The sequence below is a fragment of the Lissotriton vulgaris genome, chromosome 4_1 (genome assembly GCF_964263255.1).
Source record: "Lissotriton vulgaris chromosome 4_1, aLisVul1.2, whole genome shotgun sequence".
Lineage (NCBI taxonomy): Eukaryota > Metazoa > Chordata > Amphibia > Caudata > Salamandridae > Lissotriton > Lissotriton vulgaris.
Genome location: NC_141691.1, coordinates 325,345,675 through 325,367,588, shown reverse-complemented (window position 1 = coordinate 325,367,588; position 21,914 = coordinate 325,345,675). Strand labels below are relative to the sequence as shown.

Here is a 21,914-nt window from a genome sequence, read left to right as displayed (position 1 = left end):
TATCAGGATGTTTTGGACTGCTGAACCTAGTGCGATGGCTATCTGCCTACCCCTTCGGGATCTGAGGGGGTACATCAGTCCATTCGGGAGCCCCAGCAGGGTGTATGCAGGGAAGCGCGGTAGCTCAATGCCAAAATGAGTCAATTTCGTCCAGCACTTCCTTCCAATAAGTGTCCAAGAGAGGGTAATCCGATAGAATGTGTGTAAGTGTACCCCGGTGCCCGCACCTTCGCCAACATTTGTCCTCCTTACTACGGTCAAATTCGTGGAAACCTTAGTCAGTGTGTCAGTAAGGCCCATGTGGTATGTCGAATGCCTCGCTCTATAGGAGATGTGCTCCCATTCCTTAGGGCTTAACGTCCTTCCTAACTCCCACTCCCAGCGTTCTCTCCCCGGGTTATAGAGGTGCGTTGAGGGCTGTTGGAAAAACTTATAGAGATCCGGGATCAATTTCGAATCCAACGTACGCGACGGTAACCATTTTTCGTATGGTGAGAAGTACCTATCGGCCGTATTTCATCTGTGGTTGAAGAGCCCAGTGACGAGCTTGCATATAACGGTGCCTCTGTCTCAGGGAGGGAAACCTCCTGGCGAAACTGCGGGAAGGGGACAACCCCCTCTGGACCATACATGTGACACAGAGCTCTACACCCCGCCTGCCTCCAGTGTGTGAATGCCCCCTTTTCCATTCCTGGGGTAAAGTCCGGATTGTCTACTAACGGTGTGAGTGGCGACGGGAATGAGGTGAGGTCATATGTGATGCAAGTGGCATCCCAGACCCTCAGAGGCACCCTATTAACAAAAGAGGCGTACAAATTCTTAGGCCGGTGAGTCCGGCGCAGAAACTGGATTTCCTGTAAAGGTCTACCTGCCACCGCCTGATCCTGGAAGAGCCAGTGCTTATCAGACTCCCACCTACTCCATTCCACGAGATACCGCAGCTGCGCTGCTTGGAATTACCTCGGAAGTCAGGTATTCCCAAACCTCCCGCCTCAGGGGCCAGAAGTGAGAGGGCCCTACGCATTCTGGGCTTTTTCCCCTGCCAAATGAAACGTGCAACATCCGACTGCAGTTGCGGGATCCACCCGACCGGCGGCTGGAGCGGCAAAGCCCGGAACAAATAAAGAACCTGAGGTAGGACTGTCATTTTGATGGCAGCAATCCTGCTGAACCAAGAGAGGGTGCCGCGGTTCCATCGACCCAATTCCTCCCTGATCTTCGCACCCAGGGCCGTATAGTTGGCCGAAACCATAGCCGGTAACGTGGGAGCTATCTGGATCCCCAGGTAGGGTACCGCCTCTGACGACCAGAACATGGGGAATCGGTTCTGTAGGTAAGTCCTAGTGGCCGGCTCAAGGGAGATATCCAGAGCCACCGACTTCCCTATGTTCATCTTAAATCCCGCGACCGCACCAAAGGAAGCCAGCTCCTCGATGCAGGCCGGCAAGGCTGTCCGGGGCTCGTCCAACGAGAGGATGACATCGTCAGCATAGAGGCTGATAGCGTGTGTGAAGCCTCCCATCCGTACCCCCGTCACTGCCGGGTTGTCGCGGGCTCGCTGGGCGAACGGCTCCGTGTATAGGACAAAGAGCAAGGGCGAAAGCGGGCATCCCTGCCTAGTGCCCCTTTCGATGTTAAAGTCCCTAGAGTCGTACCCGTTCACGCGGACTAAAGCCGTCGGCTGCCTGTAGCAGTTGAGGATCATGGAGTGGAAGTTTTCCCCTATGCCCACCTTCACCAGGACTCGTTCCAGGTAAGGCCAGTGCACCCGGCGAACGCCTTCTCCGCGTCCACGGCCAGCATCATTCTTTCCCCCGGAATCCGGGAGGCTTTCTTTAGCAGCTGGACAATCCGTTTCGTGTTGTCAACCGTCTGCCTCCCCGGGACGAAACCAGCCTGATCAGGATCAATAAGACCGGGTAAGTGAGGGGCTAGTCGACCGGCTAAGATCCCCGTGTATAGTTTTAAGTCTATATTCAGAAGAGATATCGGTCTGTAAGACCCACAGTGCTTCGGGTCCTTCCCTGGTTTAGGGATAACTGTAATGGAAGCCAGTAGGAGATCAGGCGGAATGGCCCCCGGTTCCGCAAACGAGTTAAAAAGACGAGTAAGGATAGGAGCCAGCGACGTGCAAAACGTTTTATAAAAGGGCGAGGTGTAGCCATCCGGGCCCGGCGCCTTGCCATGTTTAAGCCTGGCGATGGCAGAAACCACCTCTTCTATCCTAATATCCTGTTTAAGTGCTCCGCCTGCAGAGGGCCCAGGGAGGGCAAGGTGACCGAATCCAGATAGGAGGCCATGGCCACCTCATCCGGCGGCTCACTAGTGTAGAGATCCGTGTAAAACCTGCGAAACACGGTCGAGATACGAGCATCTTCCGTTTGCGTCGTCCCTGCAGGGTCAGAAATCTCCCTCACTAGCTGACTTTGGCGCGCCACTCGGAGCCTGTTGGCCAGCAACTTGCCACAACGGTCTCCCCCTGTATAAAAGGTGTGGCGCAGCCGGAGCGCCGCGTACTCTACCCGGTCCAAATCAAGGGCGGCCAGAAGCTTTCTCGCTTCCTTGAGCTGTCGCCAAATTCTGGGGGCACCCGTCCTGCGATGTACCAATTCAAACTCGCGAACCCTATCGGTAAGTTCTTCCCTCTTGGCCCGTCGCTCTTTGTTGTCGACAGCAGAGATCGCCAAAAATTCCCCCCTGAGGACTGCCTTCAAGGCCGCCCACTGTGTGGCCCGGGTGGTGCCAGAGTTGTCGTTGTGGGTCAGATGTTCCCGGAGCGCATCCTCGGTGCGGTCCACCACCACCTTCCTGTGCAGCAGGGTATCTCGGAGGCGCCATGTCCAGGAGGATGAGCTGCCAGGGGCAGACATAACGTAGCTTCAACCGGGGCGTGATCTGACAGAGACAACACTCCCATTTCTGACCCCGAGACCAGCGCCTGCACCGGAGATGTAACCAAGAGGTGGTCTAGCCTCGCATACGTCTTGTGTGCGTGAGAATAATATGAGTAATCCCTGTCGGTGGGATGCATATGTCGCCAAAGATCAAGGAGGTCTACCTCCGCCAGCCGCGCCTTACAACAGGCGGAGAACTCCCCGACCTGCGGGGAGCGCTGCGCCGATCTGTCCACAGCAGAGTCGAAAACCATATTAAAATCTCCTCCGAGAATAATGTGTCTATCTGGCGAGGCAGTAACATCCTCAACCGCTGATTGCAGGAAATGTTCCTGCCGGTCATTAGGGCTATACAGGGACCCGATCGTGAAGGTAAGCCCCCCAATCCTGAACCGGTGTGCTAACAGTCTGCCTTTCTGTCCGGTGAACTTATGGAGAATTTCCCCCTTACAGTGTCTGGCCACCAGAATCGCCACCCCTGCTGTCTTAGTGTTGCAAGAAGAGAAGAATTGGGAAGGGAACTTATGTGCGCACAGTCTATGTGTGTCCTGCGGCAGCAGGTGCGTTTCCTGAAGGAGACATATGTCCGCATGGGTATTCTCCAGGAGGGAAAGCACTGCCCGCCGCTTGACAGGATTATTCAAACCCCTGACATTCAGGGTCACAACCTTAAAAGTGTAAGGAGGCATAGAGAACGATGTGGGCGAAGGCGTGAAGTCCCCATTCAGATAAGGCGGAAGATATGAGCACCCGCAACAGTGTCAGAGGCAGCAAGGCAAAGAAGAAACAGTAGGTGTTCGCGCAGCTTCCCCATCTGGGCAAACTAAGATGTGTGAATGTCTCCAGAATACCTAGTAGTCGCGCAGTGCATTGGACGACCCTCTCCCCACTCCCTGCAAGCTTGTAGCGTCCCCATCTGGACAAAACAAGGTGAATGAAGCCAAAGCAGCTAGTACCTGCATGGTGCACTGGACGACCCCCCCCGCCCCCCCCACCCAACTCCCGGATCCCCCCTGAACTCCCAATCGCCAACTGAACCACCCCAACGTCCCCCCCCACCCCCCACCCCCCGTCCCCCAAACTGTTCCTAAGGTTCCATTGTCCCAGTCCGGTCCGTAACGGACAAGTCTGTGGAAAGTCACAGAAGTGGACGTCCTGCCACTATGCACCTACATATAATGCACATGCTTACACAATGCTCAGTGTAAAAACAATTGAACCTTAAGGAGCATCAGAACTAGACTAATGCACCAAATCTTAAGATAGCAATGCAGAGGTCCCACAGCGTCACGAAGTGAACGCGTGCACCCTCATAGTCTATTGCCATCAACCCTTGTGGGTAAGTGTTATCAGACGGACTGAATCCTAGTTCACAATCAAAACAGGGCTGATCACTTCTTCACTATGTGCCTGTCTTGTAAATATCGTGCCTAATGCTCGACATTAGTTATGGGTAGTACTTTCAAAATTGCTTGGTTAGTGATTGCGTAGTTGGTGCAATCGCTAGGTCAGGGAAACGGTGGTATATCCAGGGGGATGCCACATAAATGAGCATTTAGTGTCAGGAAAGAATTAGACACCTGTACTCATTGCGCAGTGATATCTTGTATAGATGCCAGGCGGACATTTACATTTACACTAGGTAAATAGCTTCACTCACGTTACTGGCAATGTCAGGTCGAGAGGATGCCATGCAAATGAACACAAAGCGTCGCAACTTATGTAATGGTTTATGTAAGCCAGGCGAAAAAATGAGGCATTTCGGAAAGCGTGTGGACTAAAACACCCAACAAACAGAAAACACTCTTGGTGCCCGGATACTCGGGACAACTCACGCCATTAGCGAAGTGTGATATCTCCCATAGGTGAAGACAGCGCGGGTAATCTTCACGCGGTAACTGTCTACAAAAAGAAGCACGCGTGATTGTCAGAGGTAAACAAAAACGGCGAGATAAAAAAACCCCGCTAACTATCGCGGAATTCCAATAAACTTACTGCCTTACTCGCGGCTCCCCGCTCAACCTATATTCCAGGCTGCCGTCTCACCCGGAAGAAGCCCATGGACCTACTGCACACCGCTATATGCTGCTGCAGATTGGTGGAAGGCGGAGACGTGCAGGGTAACGTCAGGGCACGCCCTGTTGTCTCTTAAAGCGGTACGCGCTGATAATTAACGAGAGGAGACTGTCAGTCAGGGTTCGAGACCCCTGGTCCTAACTAATAATACGTAAATAGTGCAGAATGGTGCAGACATTGGGCACAAATGCAGTGGAAGAAGCCACGAAAATTATAAATTAATTATTAAGGTTGTTTCTACCACGGGGCATGAATCATTGCGATGTTTACTTAGAATGATGTCTAAGGGAGGGGGGTGGGGGAGGGGGGGGGGGATAAAGGCTACAAAAATAAATTGCCGTCCTGCCTTCATGAGGAAGTTAAAACTGAATTTAAACAGCGGGGTTATCTCAACAGCCTGGTATTGCTGTTAAAGTTTACACTCCTGTTACCGGTGGAAGATATCAATCCACGCGATTGGATGTGAAGGCTTCAAGGGAGTGCCCTAGTAAATAGTGCAGAATGGTACAGCTATTAGGCACAAATGCAGTGGGGGAAGCCAACGAAAGTTGCAAATTAGTAGTTAAGTTTGTATCTCGGGGCATAAATCACTGCGATGTTTACTTAGAATGACGTCTAAGAGATACTGGCTGCAGGAATAAATTGCCGTACCGCCTTAATGAGGAAGTAAAAAATGAGGAAGAAAAATTAAATTAAACAGCGGGGTTATCTCAACAGTCTGGTGTTACTGTACTGTTACCGTTTTTTTGACACATTGTTTTTTGTAGCTTAGTATTATAATTTGAGCGAAAGGGATGGCCCCATGAGTACTGAGTGTCATGCTCCCGTAGGAAATCAGTCGCTATTTTAAAGGCCTTGCGTTTCTGCAACGTGATTGCCGATAGATCTTGGAAGAGGGCCACCCGGTGACCCCTAAACTCCAGGGATGGCTTGTTTCGAGCTTCGCGGAGGATCCTCTCCTTCAGGGGGTAGTCCGGCAGGAAGGCTAAGATATCGGGGGGGAGGTGCTGCGGACCGGCGCCGCAGGCCCACTCAATGCGCCCTGTCTATCCGGACGTGGAAGTCGGCCGGCTCACCCAATATCTTTCTGAACAAGTCTCTCAGGTATCCAGCCGCGTCCTCCCCTTCCTCTCCGGAAGGAAAGCCCCGGACTCGGATGTTGTTTCTCCGGGACCGGTTCTCAAGGTCCTCTGCATGTGACTGGAGATCGATTTGCTGGTCCCGCAACCGTATCACCTCCTGCTGGAGCTGCGCGATCTCTTCGGTACGGGCGTGCCCTGCCTCCTCCACCGAGGTCACCCTCTCACCCAGGCCATCGACCTCCCTCCGCACCTCTCGAACTTCCCCTGCCACCTCCTGCTTCAACGCCTGAAAATCCTCTCGCAGGGAGCTGAAAAGAGATTCAAGGAAAGACCTGGTGACCGGTGGTTCCCCCTCCGCTCACCCCTTGGGAGCCGCCCGGTTGGTTCGGGGAGTGCTGCCCCCGATCCTGCCTCGCGTTGCCTCTGCTCAACATGTCCGGCAGAGTACGATCCCCCTTCTTGGCCCCTTTGTTGCCGGCCATTCTGCGTGGAATAGTGCACTCCTTGGCTGCCTGTAGAGACACTGAATGGCCGTAGCCCCTCACCTCGCCCCAGGGGCACCAGCCGATCGGCCCGCACTGCTCTCCAGTACCCCCAGTGTCCCTGCGCCGTAGTCCGCGGTCTGCTCACCCCAAAATCCGGCTATCCTTTGGGCCCTCTAGTCCAAGTACCAGGCCCGCACTGGTCCCCGCCGCCTCCACTGCTGGCGTAGAAGGTGTGGGCTCCCCGAGTACTCGGCGTGCAACGCGATCACCACCAGTACCTCTCCCTTCTATGTTGCCGGTCGCCTCCCGATCCGGTGCGACATCCAGAGGGCCTCCGACCTCCCAGGCCGAGCGCGAACAGTGCGCCTTCACCCCCAGTGCAATCGCGTAGGAGGGGCAGTCTAGGCCAGCCGCTCGTCCACCGTGCCACCTCACCTCCAATGAACCTGGAAGGCCACTCACCAGACAGGCTGTTCTGATGCCGAACCGCTCCCAGGCCTCGCTGGTTCGGTGTGTCGAAACAGTAGCCCGGGCCGTCCTCAGTGGTGGGAGAGCCGAACGAGCCCTCTTCACCTCATCCAGTGAGGCCCGCCAGTCCAAGCGCTACCCACAAGGCGACTCCGGAGGTGTAGGCCGCAGCCGCGGCGTTGCGTAGTTCCACACACCAAGCGGCGTTGCAGTCCTTAGCTGTCCTTCCGCGGCTCCCACTCCGTCGCCCGGGCCATGCGCTGCCTCAGGGACACAGCTCCGCACCTCCCCGGCTCCTCCAGTGGGGCACGGCAGGCCGAGGGCGTCCCCGGGTGCCCTCAAGGTCCGTCGCACAGGCCGCAGCCCGGCCTCGCGTAGTGTATGATGCCGGGGCTCACACCTCAGTCCTTCCACTACCAGGAGCCGGTCGTCCCAGACCACCAGGACCCACCGCAAAGCCGAATAGGCACAATCGCCACCGCCAGACCGGTTCCACAGCTCCGAGGCGCCTCCCGGGCAATGCTGCAGTTGCGAGGCAAACCTGGCTCCGCCACCGGCCCACGCCGAGGGCCATCGTTGCTACCGGCAGTGCCTCCGGAGTCTTCCAGCCGCAGCCCCGGGGTTCTTTGTCACCCTGGGCGGTGTCACCAGGGTCCCCCTTCCTCCCGTTGCCGATTTGCAGCAACGTGGGGGGAGATCAGCGTATACTAGCGGCGTAAGGGCCCAGGCTCGGAGGAGCTCACGGAGAGTGACCACTCACTCCGCCATCTTGGCCACGCCCCTAAAAGCTGTTTAAAGTGATTAAAAACGAGTTCTGCTGTAATTCGTGGCACTAGCATTGCCGGCCATGTCCTGCTTTCCTCGTCTAATGAGACCCGGCTGCTCTTTCCCGCCGAGGTCAAGTGCCCGATCTGCAGAGCCAGGGATCCGTGCCTGACAGGGGGCGGCTGGAAGAAATACCTGATAATTTGCGTCCACGGTAATCCCTGGAAATTGTCCAGGGTCATTTAGAAGTAACTTTATTCCCCCGGAGGAAAATCTAATCAAACTCATCCTTCAATCACGTGCAGCTCGATCATGTGCAACACCTTCAGCCAATGCGGCATTTTTAGACCATAGCAAACCGTATGCACAGCACTATTAACAACAAGCATTGGCATAGCCAATAGGTCTTGCTTTTGGGACCGTCTAAGTATTTAGTTATGCAGCACAATATTCTTGTTGCAGCAACAACTGTTGCATGGCTTAACACTGATAAGGTCCCAAAGGCTATGCTAATGCTTGTTTTACCTAATGTCATTGCATGTTAATATCAACTCATTCGCAGATATAACCTGCATGTCCTGGAATATACAGGATTTAAATAACCCGCGTACAGGTAAACAAGTGTCTACGGTGGACATAGCCCTTATACAGGAGACCCACCTATCACCTAGTTCGACACCTACCTTTGTAACCACATAGGGAAACCAGTTGTTTCCCATTTATAGCACCTATGTGAGAGGAGTGTCTATATTGATTCATAAATGACTACCTTTTCTTTTTTTTTTTTTTATTTCAACACATTTTTATTGTCTTTTAAATACGTCAATACATGCAACATGACACATATAGTCATTGCTGTTTTATCATTACAGGGTTTCCAGCCCAACTCGCTGGTCTGGTGGCGCCACTTTACAGATTGTTCCTGCTAGGCTGACCCCCTATCCCTATGCCCCCGTGAAGATAGAGAGAGGTGTGAGAGGGGAAGGGGTGAAAATTTGGGAGGATAGAAAAAGAGAGCAATAGAAAAGGAGAAAAGAAGAGGAAGGATACAAGAAGTTTGATATCTCTCGATACAGACTTGGCCCTGGTTTGGAGTTGTGTTGTGCTCCGTGTGATTGATTTGTGTTGGTATAGCTTAAAGCGGATCATGTGTGTCAAGGTATTTGTCCAGGGCCTCCCACATGCCCCTGCGGGGTTGTTTCCATGGTGAGTTTTGGAGGACCATTTTGTCAGCCCCCCTCAGATATGTCAACCAGTTGAGCCAGTCCCTGAAAGTTGCCTTAGAGGTGTTTTTCCATTTGGTGAGAACTATTTTTACAGCTGCTGTTATAAGGAGGTCCAATAGGTCTCTGTCCTGTTCCGACCTCTAGTTCTGTGGTCAGAAATGCGGTTGTGAGGGAGGGGAATTCTGGTTTGAGCGTACATGCTAACGGTCTGTTTATGAAGGTAAAGATCTTATCCCAGAATGTTCTAACATTTGGGCAGCGGCATATAAGGTGTGCAAGGTCTCCCTATCCTTGTCGCAATTCCAGCAAAGGTAATTTTCTCTCAGACCTAAGGTCGCCAGGCGCGCTGGCGTCCAATAGGTTTTCCAATTAGCTTTGCCTGAAGCCCTTTTGTCCTCCCTGCCTTTTCCCCTTCTGTACTCTATTGGCTAAGTAGGGCACAGGCTTGTGCCCCACCTTATGCATTTTTTTGAACTATCTTATACATTACATAAAAAGTAAAGAATTGACCTCTGTCCGGCTGGACATGTCCACTTCAATATAGTAACAATTGAGTCTATATTTACTTATCGCCTATTTTCATTTCTGGGGACCACTGTTTGTTTAGAATAATTAACTCCCAAGGTCCCTAGTAGACTTTTTTTGGGCTCCCTTGTTCTTTCAAAATACCATCTTTTTAATAGTCTACAAGATAGCTCGGGCCTCACTCCTACAATGATTGAGGCAGAAGTAGTGCTTATTCCTAAACCAGGGAAAGATCATACCCTCCTGCGTCATTTTGCCCCATTGCCTTGTTAAATACAGACGCCAAGATTTACACGAAAATCTTGGCAAACCACTTGGAACCTCACCTTCAGGGTCTCATTGACCCCGATCAAGTGGGATTTATTCACCATCTTCAGGGAGCAGACAACATCCGGCGGATAGCCCACCTTGTGGAAAAAGCATGTTACAGAAATATTCCTGCCTGTCTGGTGTCCCTTGATGCAGAGAAAGCATTTGATCAAGTGGACTAGGGTTTTCTCAAAGAAATCCTACGGAAGGTGGGGTTCGGACCGGGGTTGATCTACAAATTGATGGCACCCTATTCACAATCCACGACCCGCATTTGTTTTAATGGACTTCTCGCAGCCCCCTATTCCTGTTTATCACGGTACCAGACAGGGGTGCCCATTATCCCCTCTGCTATTTGCCCTAGTGGTGGAACCCCTGGCCATCGTCATTCGTCAAGAACAGGATATAAGGGGTATCTCCATGGGCGGTTATGAACATAAAGCCTCCCTCTTTGCTGATGACCTCCTTCTATCCCTGTCCTCTCCATCTACTTCTCTCCCATTCGTGGCGACGCTCCTCAGGTCCTTTCAAGACCCATCAGTATATCAGATCAATCGCACTAAATCTCATGCTCTTAATCTTATTCTTCAGGCCTCGGAAGTCCAGGAATTGCAAGATCTTATCCTGGTTCTGTGGACTAACTTGTCGATTTGGTACTTGGGCCTTGACTTGACCCCCACGCTCTCGACCTGGACTTTGTCCAATTGGCCTACGTATTAGAAAGCCATCCGCAAGGAACTGCACAGATGGTAGGGCCTTCTTCTTGCATGGCCGGGACGCATCAATACCATTAAAATGTCTCTTCTCTCTAAAGTCCTATATCTATTTCAAATCCTCCGCACCTCAATACCACAAGCTGATATTCTTGCCCTATAGCGGGACTTTAGGAAATGTAAATGGGGGAATTCCCGTCCTCGCTTCTCTAACAAGATCTTAATGTTGCCCCGGGACCGGGTTGGACTTGCGTGCCCCAACCTTCTGGAATACTATTGAGCTTGTCACCTTCGGTTTCTATCGGAATGGGTGGTTCGCAAAAGTGATGACCACGGGTTCCATTTAGACCGGATGGTATCCTGTAGACCTCTGTGGGACCTCGCTTGGCTGCCGCGAGAAGCATGTCCCCATAGTGCTTACATAGCTACTCCTAATCAATCAATCAATCAGTGACACTTATAAAGCGCGCTACATACCCGTGGGGTCTCAAGGCGCTAGAGATCTGGGATAAGTTGGCGGTACCACAGGGCTTAACAACGTTTTCCTCCCCTATCACTCCCATAGAGCTCAACCCCATGGTTTCCCCTGCCTTGCAACCTTATGCATATGGCGTGTGGGCTGAGGGAGAATGCCGGGTTATTCAAGATCTTTTTCAGGGCAATGATTTCCGTACGTTCGAGCATTGTAAGCAAACCTTTCACCTCCCAGAGGTTTCACATATGCAATACTATCAACTACGGCACTGGATTAGTTCCCAGATTTACATTCTGGAAGCCACTAGACAGCTTACTGCCTTTGAATACCTGGTCCGCAAGCTTGAGGGTTCGAAGGGTCTGATTTCTAAAACCAACTCCACCTTAAACATTCCCAGCGTCCCGCGCATCATGGATACCAGACATGGTGGGCCATAGATTTGGATAAGGATATACCTCCGGAGGGGTGGGCTCGATTTGTAGAGGTATATCCCAAGGGTATACCGGAGCACAGCGCAATGCCAGTCCGCATACAAATTGATGACACAGTGGTACTATACACCAACCCGCCTGCATCAGTTGTTCCCAAACTTCCCCTCGACTTGTTGGAGGTGTCAGAGGGATAGAGGGGACTTTATTCACATTTGGTGGTCGTGCCCCAGTCTCACTATGTTCTGGAAGGAGGTCCTTAGTCACTTCAAAGAAGTAGTGGGTTACCCCATTCCTTCCTCTCCGCTAGTCACGATTTTGGGCATTAAACCCTCAATGCTAAAAGCCATGACACACGCGGACTGGCACCTGATCCTCCATTTATTAGGAGAACGATTTGATCGCATCTGGCAGCCACTTATACCCCATTTCACTTTGACTAGACACTCCTGGTTAGTTCCTCCCAGAATAGGAGCCTTGGTGGTGTTTGAAGACTCCCTAGAGCCTTTCTCTAAGGGTTGGAAACCGGAATCTCCGGAACGGCTCACCTGAATCAACGGGCCTGCCATCTGTACCCCTTAAGTCCCCTACTTGGGATATGGGTCCTTACAGCGCGTCCGCCTTCTTGTTTCTCCCCTTCCTTCTGGGAAACTCCCTATAGTTTTCCACTTTTTTCGTTTCTTTTCTTCTTTTTTTGTCTTATTTCTATAAAATTGATGATGCCTCTCCATTGTTTAATGAGATTCATCAGATAATATTAAGGTCCTACCTATTGGGAGGTTATGCATCGCGTTTCACTAACGATTCTTCTGATGTGTCATTGATGGAATTCCACTGGACAACCGGAATATGGATTAACTCTTGTTTGCCAATCCTATCTTTATGTACTCCCCTGGAAGTGAATATACTGACACGCTGCTTGAGGTTTGTGGGTAAGGCATGCATTGTTCTCCTCTAATTTTGACATATCACCTAATGGAAGACTTGATGATGTTTTGCATAGTCTAGACTACACTCCTTTTGTCTTTATATTATGATAATTCACCGTGTAACATGGAATGTGCATTTATTTTGACGCTTCTCTTATAGGGACTTGTGTCCTCAATTTGTTTGGCCTTTGCTTTTGCTTTATTTTCAATAAACAGACTTTATAATAAAAAAATATAAAAAAAACACAGCACACATTGCGTTATTTTTCATGATATCAGGTATCAGCGCTGACATTCGTAATTCCTAAAGAAGGCTTGTGGCATCTCTTACCCCCAATAGTAGACCTACGTGTGCCTTAGGTCAAGTCAGAGGATCACATAACTACTGACGTTGTCAATCTGGCACAAAAAAACAGACTGGTGCTAATAATCTGAATAAGCTCATCATGGTCCTGTCTCAGTACTCACGTACTCCATATGTCTTTAAACCGAAGAGAAGTGGAAAACCTTCAACCCAATTGTTGTACAGGGGTCAACCTGTTATGTACTGGTTGTACTTTTTTTTGCTTTTATTTATATTTTCACAGCAGAGTTCCATGGAACTGTAGAGTTATCCACTATTGTCTCCAACCCCAGCAGTCGGATGCTTTGCCTCCATTTGAGCCAATCACGTACAGGGTTTTGCAGTCTACTCCAAGCCGATCCATTTGCCTAGTGGAGAAGACCACGTGCATCCTTGGTTTGATGTGTTTCCAAACTAAGCCTACCAGGTTGCCTTTTTACCCTCATGTTCTCTGCTGAAGGGGTTTTCTCTTCATTTGAATGCTCCAATGCAGATCTATACGGTTAATCTGGAAAATTAATTTGAAAACTCAGGGGAAAATTAGGCCTCTGTCAAGTTTCCCATCCATAGATCTGAACACGAACTACTGGACAAAGACATTCTATGTTGCTTTTCTGTGAAAAAAAAACTGGTGTTTCGAGTCCTGTCCATGCACACATCAGGGAACTAATCAAGCGTTTATGACTTCAGGGCACATTCGTACAATGCAGAACCAAGACTACAGGCATGTACTCTTTTTCTTATTATATTAAACATCGAACTGATGCCCCTTTTGTGTGAAATGCTGGAAGTGGTTTATCTGGTTTCATTAATTGCAGTTTGTAACTTCATGATCGTCGTCCCAGCATTCTTTTTATACCCTCGACATGCTCCCATAGGGTAATCCAACATCACACTTTAGGCAGAACATAACATACACCCAACTGGGCGCAGTTAAGTGTTATATGCATAAAGCTAGCTAACATGTAGCTTCTGACAGCCCGGAGGTCTAACACCACCAGAAATAAACAACTAACTTTAGGCACAACCCTGTCCAAACCCCCATCATAGCCTAGGTCTGTTACTGTGTCGCTTGCGACGTTCCCATCAATGTAACCATCCTAAGTCACACTTTTAACAGATCTCTTTAGACTGCACAAGCCTAGTACATGAAACACAGGACAGATATGCCATATAATTGGATACCATCATGATCACATTAAACAGTGAGAACACACACACATGCCCCTGCAGCCCCTATCCCCCTATTAATGTGTGTAATTCATCTTGAAGATGTGAAGATGTCAGGATTTGGTCTTTGGATACGAAAATCCATATATCCACATCTCAATGAGTCTCTAAAAATAAACCATTGCTTCTTATATGAGAAAATTAAAGCCAAACAAGACCTCAATCTGTATGGCGGAGAGGCCGTAACAGTCATTGAACATGCCCTGTACTAATACCAGCTACCAAACCATTTCAGTTGTTTGTTAAAATATACAAGATTCCTGGTTCGGGGTTGGATTTCTTCATTTCTGCTTTTTAGACAGACCCTGGCTCAGCAAATCTGTTGTTGCAGCATTGGATGATGTACACATAGAAATGATGTAAATTGCAATCCGTTTGAAACCGTCATACCGAATGTCATCTTTGCAGCGATTTAATAGTTGTCTGCTTTAGTTGGAATGAGATACGTGTCTCCTGATAGCTTTCCATGTTTGTTTTCTTTCTCCAATTTACAGATGTGCTCATTATGTCACTGTCCAGGAGCAACAATAGGATGTGAGGTGAAAACTTGTCAAAAGACATATCATTACTACTGTGCATTGCATGATAAGGCCCAAATCAAGGAAAAAGCATCAGAAGGTGTTTACATGTAAGGATCTTTTGCAAAACATTTCTTTTCATTAGAAATCACTTTTCGCAAGTCACATAATTTTTGTGCCATGCCTGCAATTCATGTTTTTAAACGTTTAATATACAAAGTGGCTTCCTTGTAATTTAAAGGACTGTAGAAGTTGTTTTGATAGACAAAGTGATGGCCATCCCTGTAGCTAATAAAGCTGATACAAACGATTTAACAGAGTGAGAACATGCAGTGTCTTTTTTTCATTTTTTGGGGACTAAACTAAAAGCTTTGCTTTAAGAACTGTCTCAATAAATTTACAACTGCTTTATTCACAGGATTTATTGTCGCAAGCACAGGAAATCAGCACATAACTCTGAAGGTAAAAATAAAAAATACATGTTTGCATGTTCTCAAAAACATGGCCTGTTTACTTTGGTAAACTAGTCATTTTAAGTAAAATTGTATTTTGCCAAGTTGTAAATTCAGTATTGCTTGGTAGTAAGCCACATTTAATATGTGACAAACCAAATCAAACCAAATGTGCAAGAGCAAAATATCTTTGTAAAAATGTGTGAGTTCTATTGGAACCCATGGGCTGCTTAGAATGTCGGCCATTCCCTGGATAAATGTATGAGCTCAAACTATAGTGTGTCTGGATTATGTATTTAAAAACAAATAAACCTGCTTGTAGTTATTTTTTCATAGTTAAACACACGCCCTACTGATTAGTTAATGCACCAGTATTTGACATTGTACTTTATTCTTTTGAGAGCTTCACTCAGACCTAAGGACAAGTGTGCTCATTAATATATCTGTACGGTTCTGCTCAGACCAGTACACCATGTAGAAGAGAACTGAGGAGGTTGGTAGGCGTCCAAGATAAAGATTCAAAATAGGAAGTTGGTTGCCTTGTATTTTCTTCTGTTTCGAAACGAGGATAGGCACTGGAGCCACCACAGGTGGTAGAGCATGAAGTGATTGTGAAGCACAGATTTAAGTATCCCTGTGCAATCAAGCCCATTACAGTACGCTGTAGCTGAATGTCCATGCATAGTCTGCTCCAGGTGAGTTTAGTAGCAGTAACATGGGTTCTGCTGTTAGCTATTTTGGGGCTGTGGTTGAGGAGGCACCCTCTCGCCCATTTTTTTGTGTATCCTTAACTGATGTCTAGCAGGTTTCCTGTCTGCAACAACAATATTTGTGATTTTAGTTAACAGTGATGTTACCCAAGGAATGGGCTTCCTGGTGATGAGGAAAACATTAAGCGGGACTTTGGAGTTAAAGGATCATGAATACATTTGTACTGACGTTTTAAGGAAAATCAGGAGGTTGCTCTAATGTGAGGAAAGTCACTATCAGGCCCTGGTAGTTATGACAGAATACACTTGAATGCCCTGCCAAGTTCTGAGCACCCAGGGAACATCAGCCTGTTTGGTTTCAGCAGAGAGTAAGGTCCTGACGGAGATATCCTGCCTGAAATTAGAGCAACCTCTAAGTCATTAAAAGAGATGCGTTTGAGTTTGGGGATAGAGTACATACTGTGGAAGAGACCATGACTTGACAGGTTGATTGTGAATGATTGCAGGGACACATATCCCATCTCGAGGAACACCAAATAGTTCTCAAATGCTAAATGTGAAGACCTGGACAGCTGATGGGAAATGTTTGGTTCGAGGCATGTGGGCTGCTGAATTCATATCTGTGCATAGATCGCCGCCTAGTGTTGGGTCCGGATGATTGCACATTGTTGTCCTGGAAGAGTTTTCGAAGTATCACGAGATAGGTGGCTCCTCCCCTGGACTACAGTGCGCATGGGCATCGCCTCCATCCCCAGATTGTTTTTTTCCGCCATTGGGTTCGGATGTGTTTCGGTTCCCTCTGTCGGAATCGATAGTTGTTTAACTTTCCTAACTTGAGACCAAAAGGTCTTTAGGATTTGCGTCGGTATTGTCCATCGTTCGGGTTTGTTTATTCATCGACTCCGAACACTTGCTGCCCTTCCGCGTGCTGTCGGCGCAGACGGGCCTACACGACGCTCCAGACTACTCAACATGGAACGAACTCCGTTTAAGAGGTGCCCGGTGTGCACCTCAAAGTATTCACACCTCGACGTGCACCCAGTGTGCAACAAATGTTTGTCGCCGGACCACGATGAGGCCAGGTGTATGGCCTGCTCCAAGTTCCGGTGCAAGAAGACTCTCAAGCTTCGTCGGGCCGCTAGACTCCAGGCCCAGTTATCAGCGCCCCCGCCGGACAACATCTTTGAGGAAGACGTTGATGACGACACTGTCCTTCAAGTTTCGGACTCCAGCCCGGCGTCAGAGGATGAAAACTACGACGCGGGGGACGAGGAGTTTGAGGAAGTCGTCAGAGAGGTAGGGGACGACGACGGGGCCATTGCCACCGTGGAGGATAGCTCAGAGGAGGAGCATCCTCAGACTGACTCAGGGGTCAACCCCCATTATACGGCCCAGGTCGAGGGATCGCCTTCGGGCCTTACCCAAGACCTTAATACTCGTCCCACGGCCCCGCCTCCGGGCCCGGCCACGGACATTGGTGATGCGCCACTCCCGGTACAGAAACCGAAAGTGAAGCCATCAGGGTCCACACCAGCGGTGTCGAAACCGAAAGTGAAAGGCGCACTGGTGGGACTGAAGGCTCCGAAGGCCTCAGCGCCTAAAAAGTCCAAAATGGCCGCCGACATCAAGAGCCGCGCCAAGATGGCCGACCCGAAGACCCCGGTGTCGAAGCCGAGCGCGAAGACGACCGACGCGGCCGCGTCGGCGCCGAAGAAGGTCGACGACCCGAAAAGAGCCTCGAAGAATCGTCAAGACGACCCCAAAGCTCTGGCTGCGCCGACTCCGGTCGACAAGGCCAAGGGTGGTGATGTGTCGGCTCCGAAGACCGTGCCTTTGATCGCCGACCCGACTCCGGACTCGGGGGGAATCGCTCGAGCCGGTCCAGCCCTCACCGTCCTTGACCAAGAAGGTCACGGAGTCCCTTCAACGTATTCGGAAGGACGCATTGGCTCCCGAACCGAAGGATGTGGTGCCGAAGCCACCACAGAAATCGGCAAAGGCGCAGACGCCGATCCACTTCACGCTGCCGCCGAAGACGACGCCGAAGGCTTTCGCTCCAAAACATGGGGCCGGGGCGCCCTTGAAGCTGGTGTCGACGCCTAAAGCGTCATTGGTGGTGTTGAAGCCTCGGCTCCAGCCACTCGCGGACGAGGAGCGTCGAGAGGTTGTCATCGACGCCAACACAGGCAAACTCTCTCTCCTTAAAAGGAAGGTCACCCCGGAGCCAGTGTTGGAACATTTTCGTATTCCACTCAAAAAGAAGTTGGACTCTGCGGGTACTTCTGCCCCTGTGGAGCCTGCATCTCCACAAAATTTAGAACTCTCACCAGCTCACTCTATCGCTGGGGAAGGTGACGGAGATGAGGAGGACGAGTACAATCATCCAGCGTACTCGGATCCGGAGGAGGTCAATGAACATTGGTCTGCTGGAGGCGACCCTGAGGACCCTCAGTCAGGTCACGAACCGCAACTTTTTGCAGCAAAAACTTCTCCAACAGAGGACTCAGCATCCTTCAACGCTCTGATTGAGAGAGCTGCGGCTAATCATGATGTCGACCTCCATGCGGACCCAGTGGATGTCGATTTTCTGTTTGACACTTTCTCGGTGGCTGAAAAGACTGTCAAGACATTGCCTATGCTCAAGGGGGTGCTGAAGCACGCGCCTGAGGTTTTCAAGGATCCCACTCGGGCGTGAGTCATCAATCCTCGTATTGACAAAAAATACAAGGCAGCGCCCACTGATCCAACGTACATCAAGGGACACTTGCCACTGGACTCTTTGGTTGTATCCAACGCACGCAAGCGGGCAAACTCGCAAACCACGGGTGATGCTACTCCCCCAGATAAAGAATTGAAAGTCTTTGAAGCCTCAGGAAAACGTATTGCTGCACAGGCAGCTAATATTTGGCGCATTTCAAACACGCAGGCCCTACTTGCACGCTACGATAGGGCGCACTATGACACCCTAGAAACACTTCTACAGCACTTACCTGATCAGTACAAAGAGGGTGCTGAAATGTTAATTCAGGAGGGGAAGCTAATCACCAACGCTTCCATTAAGTGTGCACTGGACGTGGCTGATACCGCCTCCAGGGCGATAAACACTAGCGTGTTACTGCGTAGACATGCATGGCTTAGAATATCAGGCTTTAAACCAGACATACAGACAACCATATTAAATCAAACAGTTAATCCAGACCACCTGTTTGGCCCTGAAGTGGATGCAACCCTTGAAAAAATGAAGAAAGACACGGACACTGCTAAGTCTATGGGGGCCCTCCAGTCCCAGCAGTTTCGGGGTGGTTCCTTTCGCCGCTCCAATAATAGAGGCACCTCAAGGGGTCAGGCATCACAATCCACGCAGTACTATAAAAGCAACACCCAAACCTCATACACCAACAAGGGTAGAGGTGGTTACAGGGGCAACAATGTCAAAGGCAGAGGACGTGGAAACAACAGCTCCAGGTCCTCCACCACCAACAAACAGTGACGCCTTGTCGCTGCCCCCCGACCACACAACACCGGTCGGGGGGAGACTCCAGCAGTTCCTGCCCGCGTGGAAATCCATCACCACGGACAGGTGGGTCAAATCTCTTATCCAGTACGGTTACTGTCTGGAACTTACTTCCACTCCACCAAACATATCTCCAAGAAGCCGTCCTATGTCCGGCGAGCACTTGCACTTGTTGCAGCAGGAGGTCAAAGTCATGCTGCAAAAAGGGGCAATAGAGCTCGTGCCACTGCAAGAAAGGGGAACAGGAGTTTACTCTCTGTACTTTCTAATCCCCAAAAAGGACGGATCCCTCAGGGCCATCCTGGACCTCACGCCCCTCAACTGGTACATTCTGTCAGAACACTTCCATATGCTCACGTTGCAGCAGGTTCTCCCTCTGCTTCGGCAGGGGGATTTCCTGGCTACGCTAGATCTCAAGGATGCATACTTTCACATTCCCCTGCATCCTTCACACAGGAAGTACCTCAGATTCACAATTCAAGACCAGCACTACCAGTTCAGGGTTCTGCCTTTCGGGGTCACCACAGCGCCAAGAGTTTTTACAAAGTGCCTGGCGACTGTGGCGGCGCATCGAAGACGCCAGAACATCCACGTCTATCCTTATCTGGACGACTGGCTCATTCAGGCAAAGTCAGAACAGCAGTGCGCCGACCACGTGTCCCGCACCATTCATCTCCTGCACGATCTGGGATTCTCGCTGAATTACCCAAAATCCCATCTCCAACCCGCCCATATACGGCAGTATCTGGGCGCGACAATAGACACTCTGGCAGCCACTGCGCAGCCAAATTCAGTGAGAATCGCCAGTATCCAGACGCTGATCCAACGATTCAGACCTCAGCACTCGCTTCCAGCGAAGGTGTTCATGCAGTTGATAGGCATGATGGCCTCCTGCATCTCCATCGTCCCGCACGCGAGGTTACATATGCGTCCGCTTCAGGAGTGCCTAGCACGTCAGTGGACTCAGGCTCACGGGCAACTAACAGACCTAGTGTTGGTGAGCGGTCGAGCAAACAACTCTCTGCATTAGTGGAATCCACAAAACCTTTGCAAGGGCCGACCGTTCCAAGAGCCTGTGCCACAGATTATCCTGACGACGGACGCTTCTCTCCAGGGATGGGGAGCGCATGTACTCCACTACACAGTGCAGGGACTATGGACACTACAGCAAAGGAAGATGCACATCAATGTACTGGAACTGATGGCGATCTTCATGGCCTTAAAGGCATTCAAAGTACATCTGTGCAACAAGGTCGTGTTGATCCGGACGGACAACATGACGGCCACGTACTACATTCAGAAACAGGGAGGCACACACTCTCCGCAGCTGTCTCATCTGGCTCAGAGCATGTGGAAGTGGGCCATTCAGAGGAACATGTTCCTCATGGCGGAGCATCTCCCAGGCAAGGACAATCAGATGGCGGACCTGCTCAGCAGGCACAGCCACCAAATGCACGAGTGGGAGATACATCCATCAGTACTCCAACCATACTTCCAAAGGTGGGGTCATCCAGAGATAGACCTGTTCGCCACAAGGGGGAACGCAAAATGCCAAAGCTTCGCCACCAGGTTCCCACACCCGCAATCGCAGGGCAATGCGATATGGATGAACTGGTCAGGCAGATTTGCGTACGCTTTTCCCCCAGCACCTCTGATACCGCTGGTGGCGCGCAAGCTCAGGCAGCACTCGATGACTCTCATCCTGGTTGCTCCGACGTGGGCTCGCCAACCATGGTACACCACGTTTCTGGAACTCTCCGTGGTACCGCATCAAAGGCTTCATCTCACACCCAGCCTTCTGACGCAGAGCCATGGCGACATTCAGCACCCAGATCCGCAACAGCTCAACCTGGCGATCTGGCTCCTGAAGTCCTAGAGTTTGGCTACCTCAATCTTCCCCCCGATTGCATGGACATCATTCGGGAGGCAAGGAAGCCCACTACTAGAGCATGCTATGCGGCTAAATGGAAGCGGTTTGTCGTTTGTTGTGTAAACCACGACATAGACCCGCTGGATGCTTCCATTCAGAACATCATTTGTTACCTGTTCCATCTGTACCAATGCAATTTGGCGTATTCTTCCATCCGCATTCACCTGTCTGCTATGGCCGCATACCTCCAGAATAGGCAACACCTTTCACTTTTCAAGGTTCCTGCTATCAAGGCATTTCTGGAAGGACTCAAAAGGGTCATTCCACCACGGACACCACCAGCCCCAGAATGGAACCTCAATGTGGTTCTTACAAGGCTGATGGGTCCTCCTTTTGAGCCACTGCACTCTTGTGAACTTCAGTTTCTGACTTGGAAGGTGGCTTTCTTAGTAGCAATTACATCGCTACGGAGGGTTAGTGAGTTACAGGCACTCACCATCCAAGAACCATTTTTCCAAGTACATGCTAACAGGGTGGTGCTCCGCACTAACCCCAAATTTCTACCCAAGGTTGTATCTCAATTCCACATAAACCAGACAATTGAGTTGCCAGTGTTTTTTCAAAACCCTGAGTAACTGGCGGAGCGGATGCTCCACACCCTTGACGTTAAAAGAGCCTTAATGTACTACATTGACAGGACAAAGGATTTTCGAAAGACCACGCAACTCTTCGTTGCATTTGCCTCACACCACAAGGGTAAGGCTATTTCCAAAGCTGGAATCGCTAGGTGGATCGTGAAATGTATTCAGATCTGTTACGCTAAGGCTAAACGCACTCTCACAATTCCACCAAAAGCCCACTCCACCAGAAAGTTGGGGGCCTCTATGGCTTTCCTTGGGAAC

At 50.2% G+C, this 21,914-nt stretch overlaps 1 protein-coding gene across 11 annotated transcripts in view; it reads left to right on the top strand.

The window, feature by feature from the left end:
• The window catches only part of PHF6 (PHD finger protein 6), a 271,288-nt gene that overhangs the window by 69,639 nt on the left and 179,735 nt on the right, over positions 1–21,914 (top strand). For all 11 annotated transcript variants that reach the window (XM_086918695.1, XM_086918694.1, XM_086918693.1 and 8 more), the window contains 2 exons: positions 14,443–14,576; positions 14,885–14,928. In XM_086918695.1, coding sequence (XP_086774821.1) covers positions 14,443–14,576; positions 14,885–14,928 — 178 coding nt within the window. The remainder of the gene's footprint in view (positions 1–14,442; positions 14,577–14,884; positions 14,929–21,914) is intronic.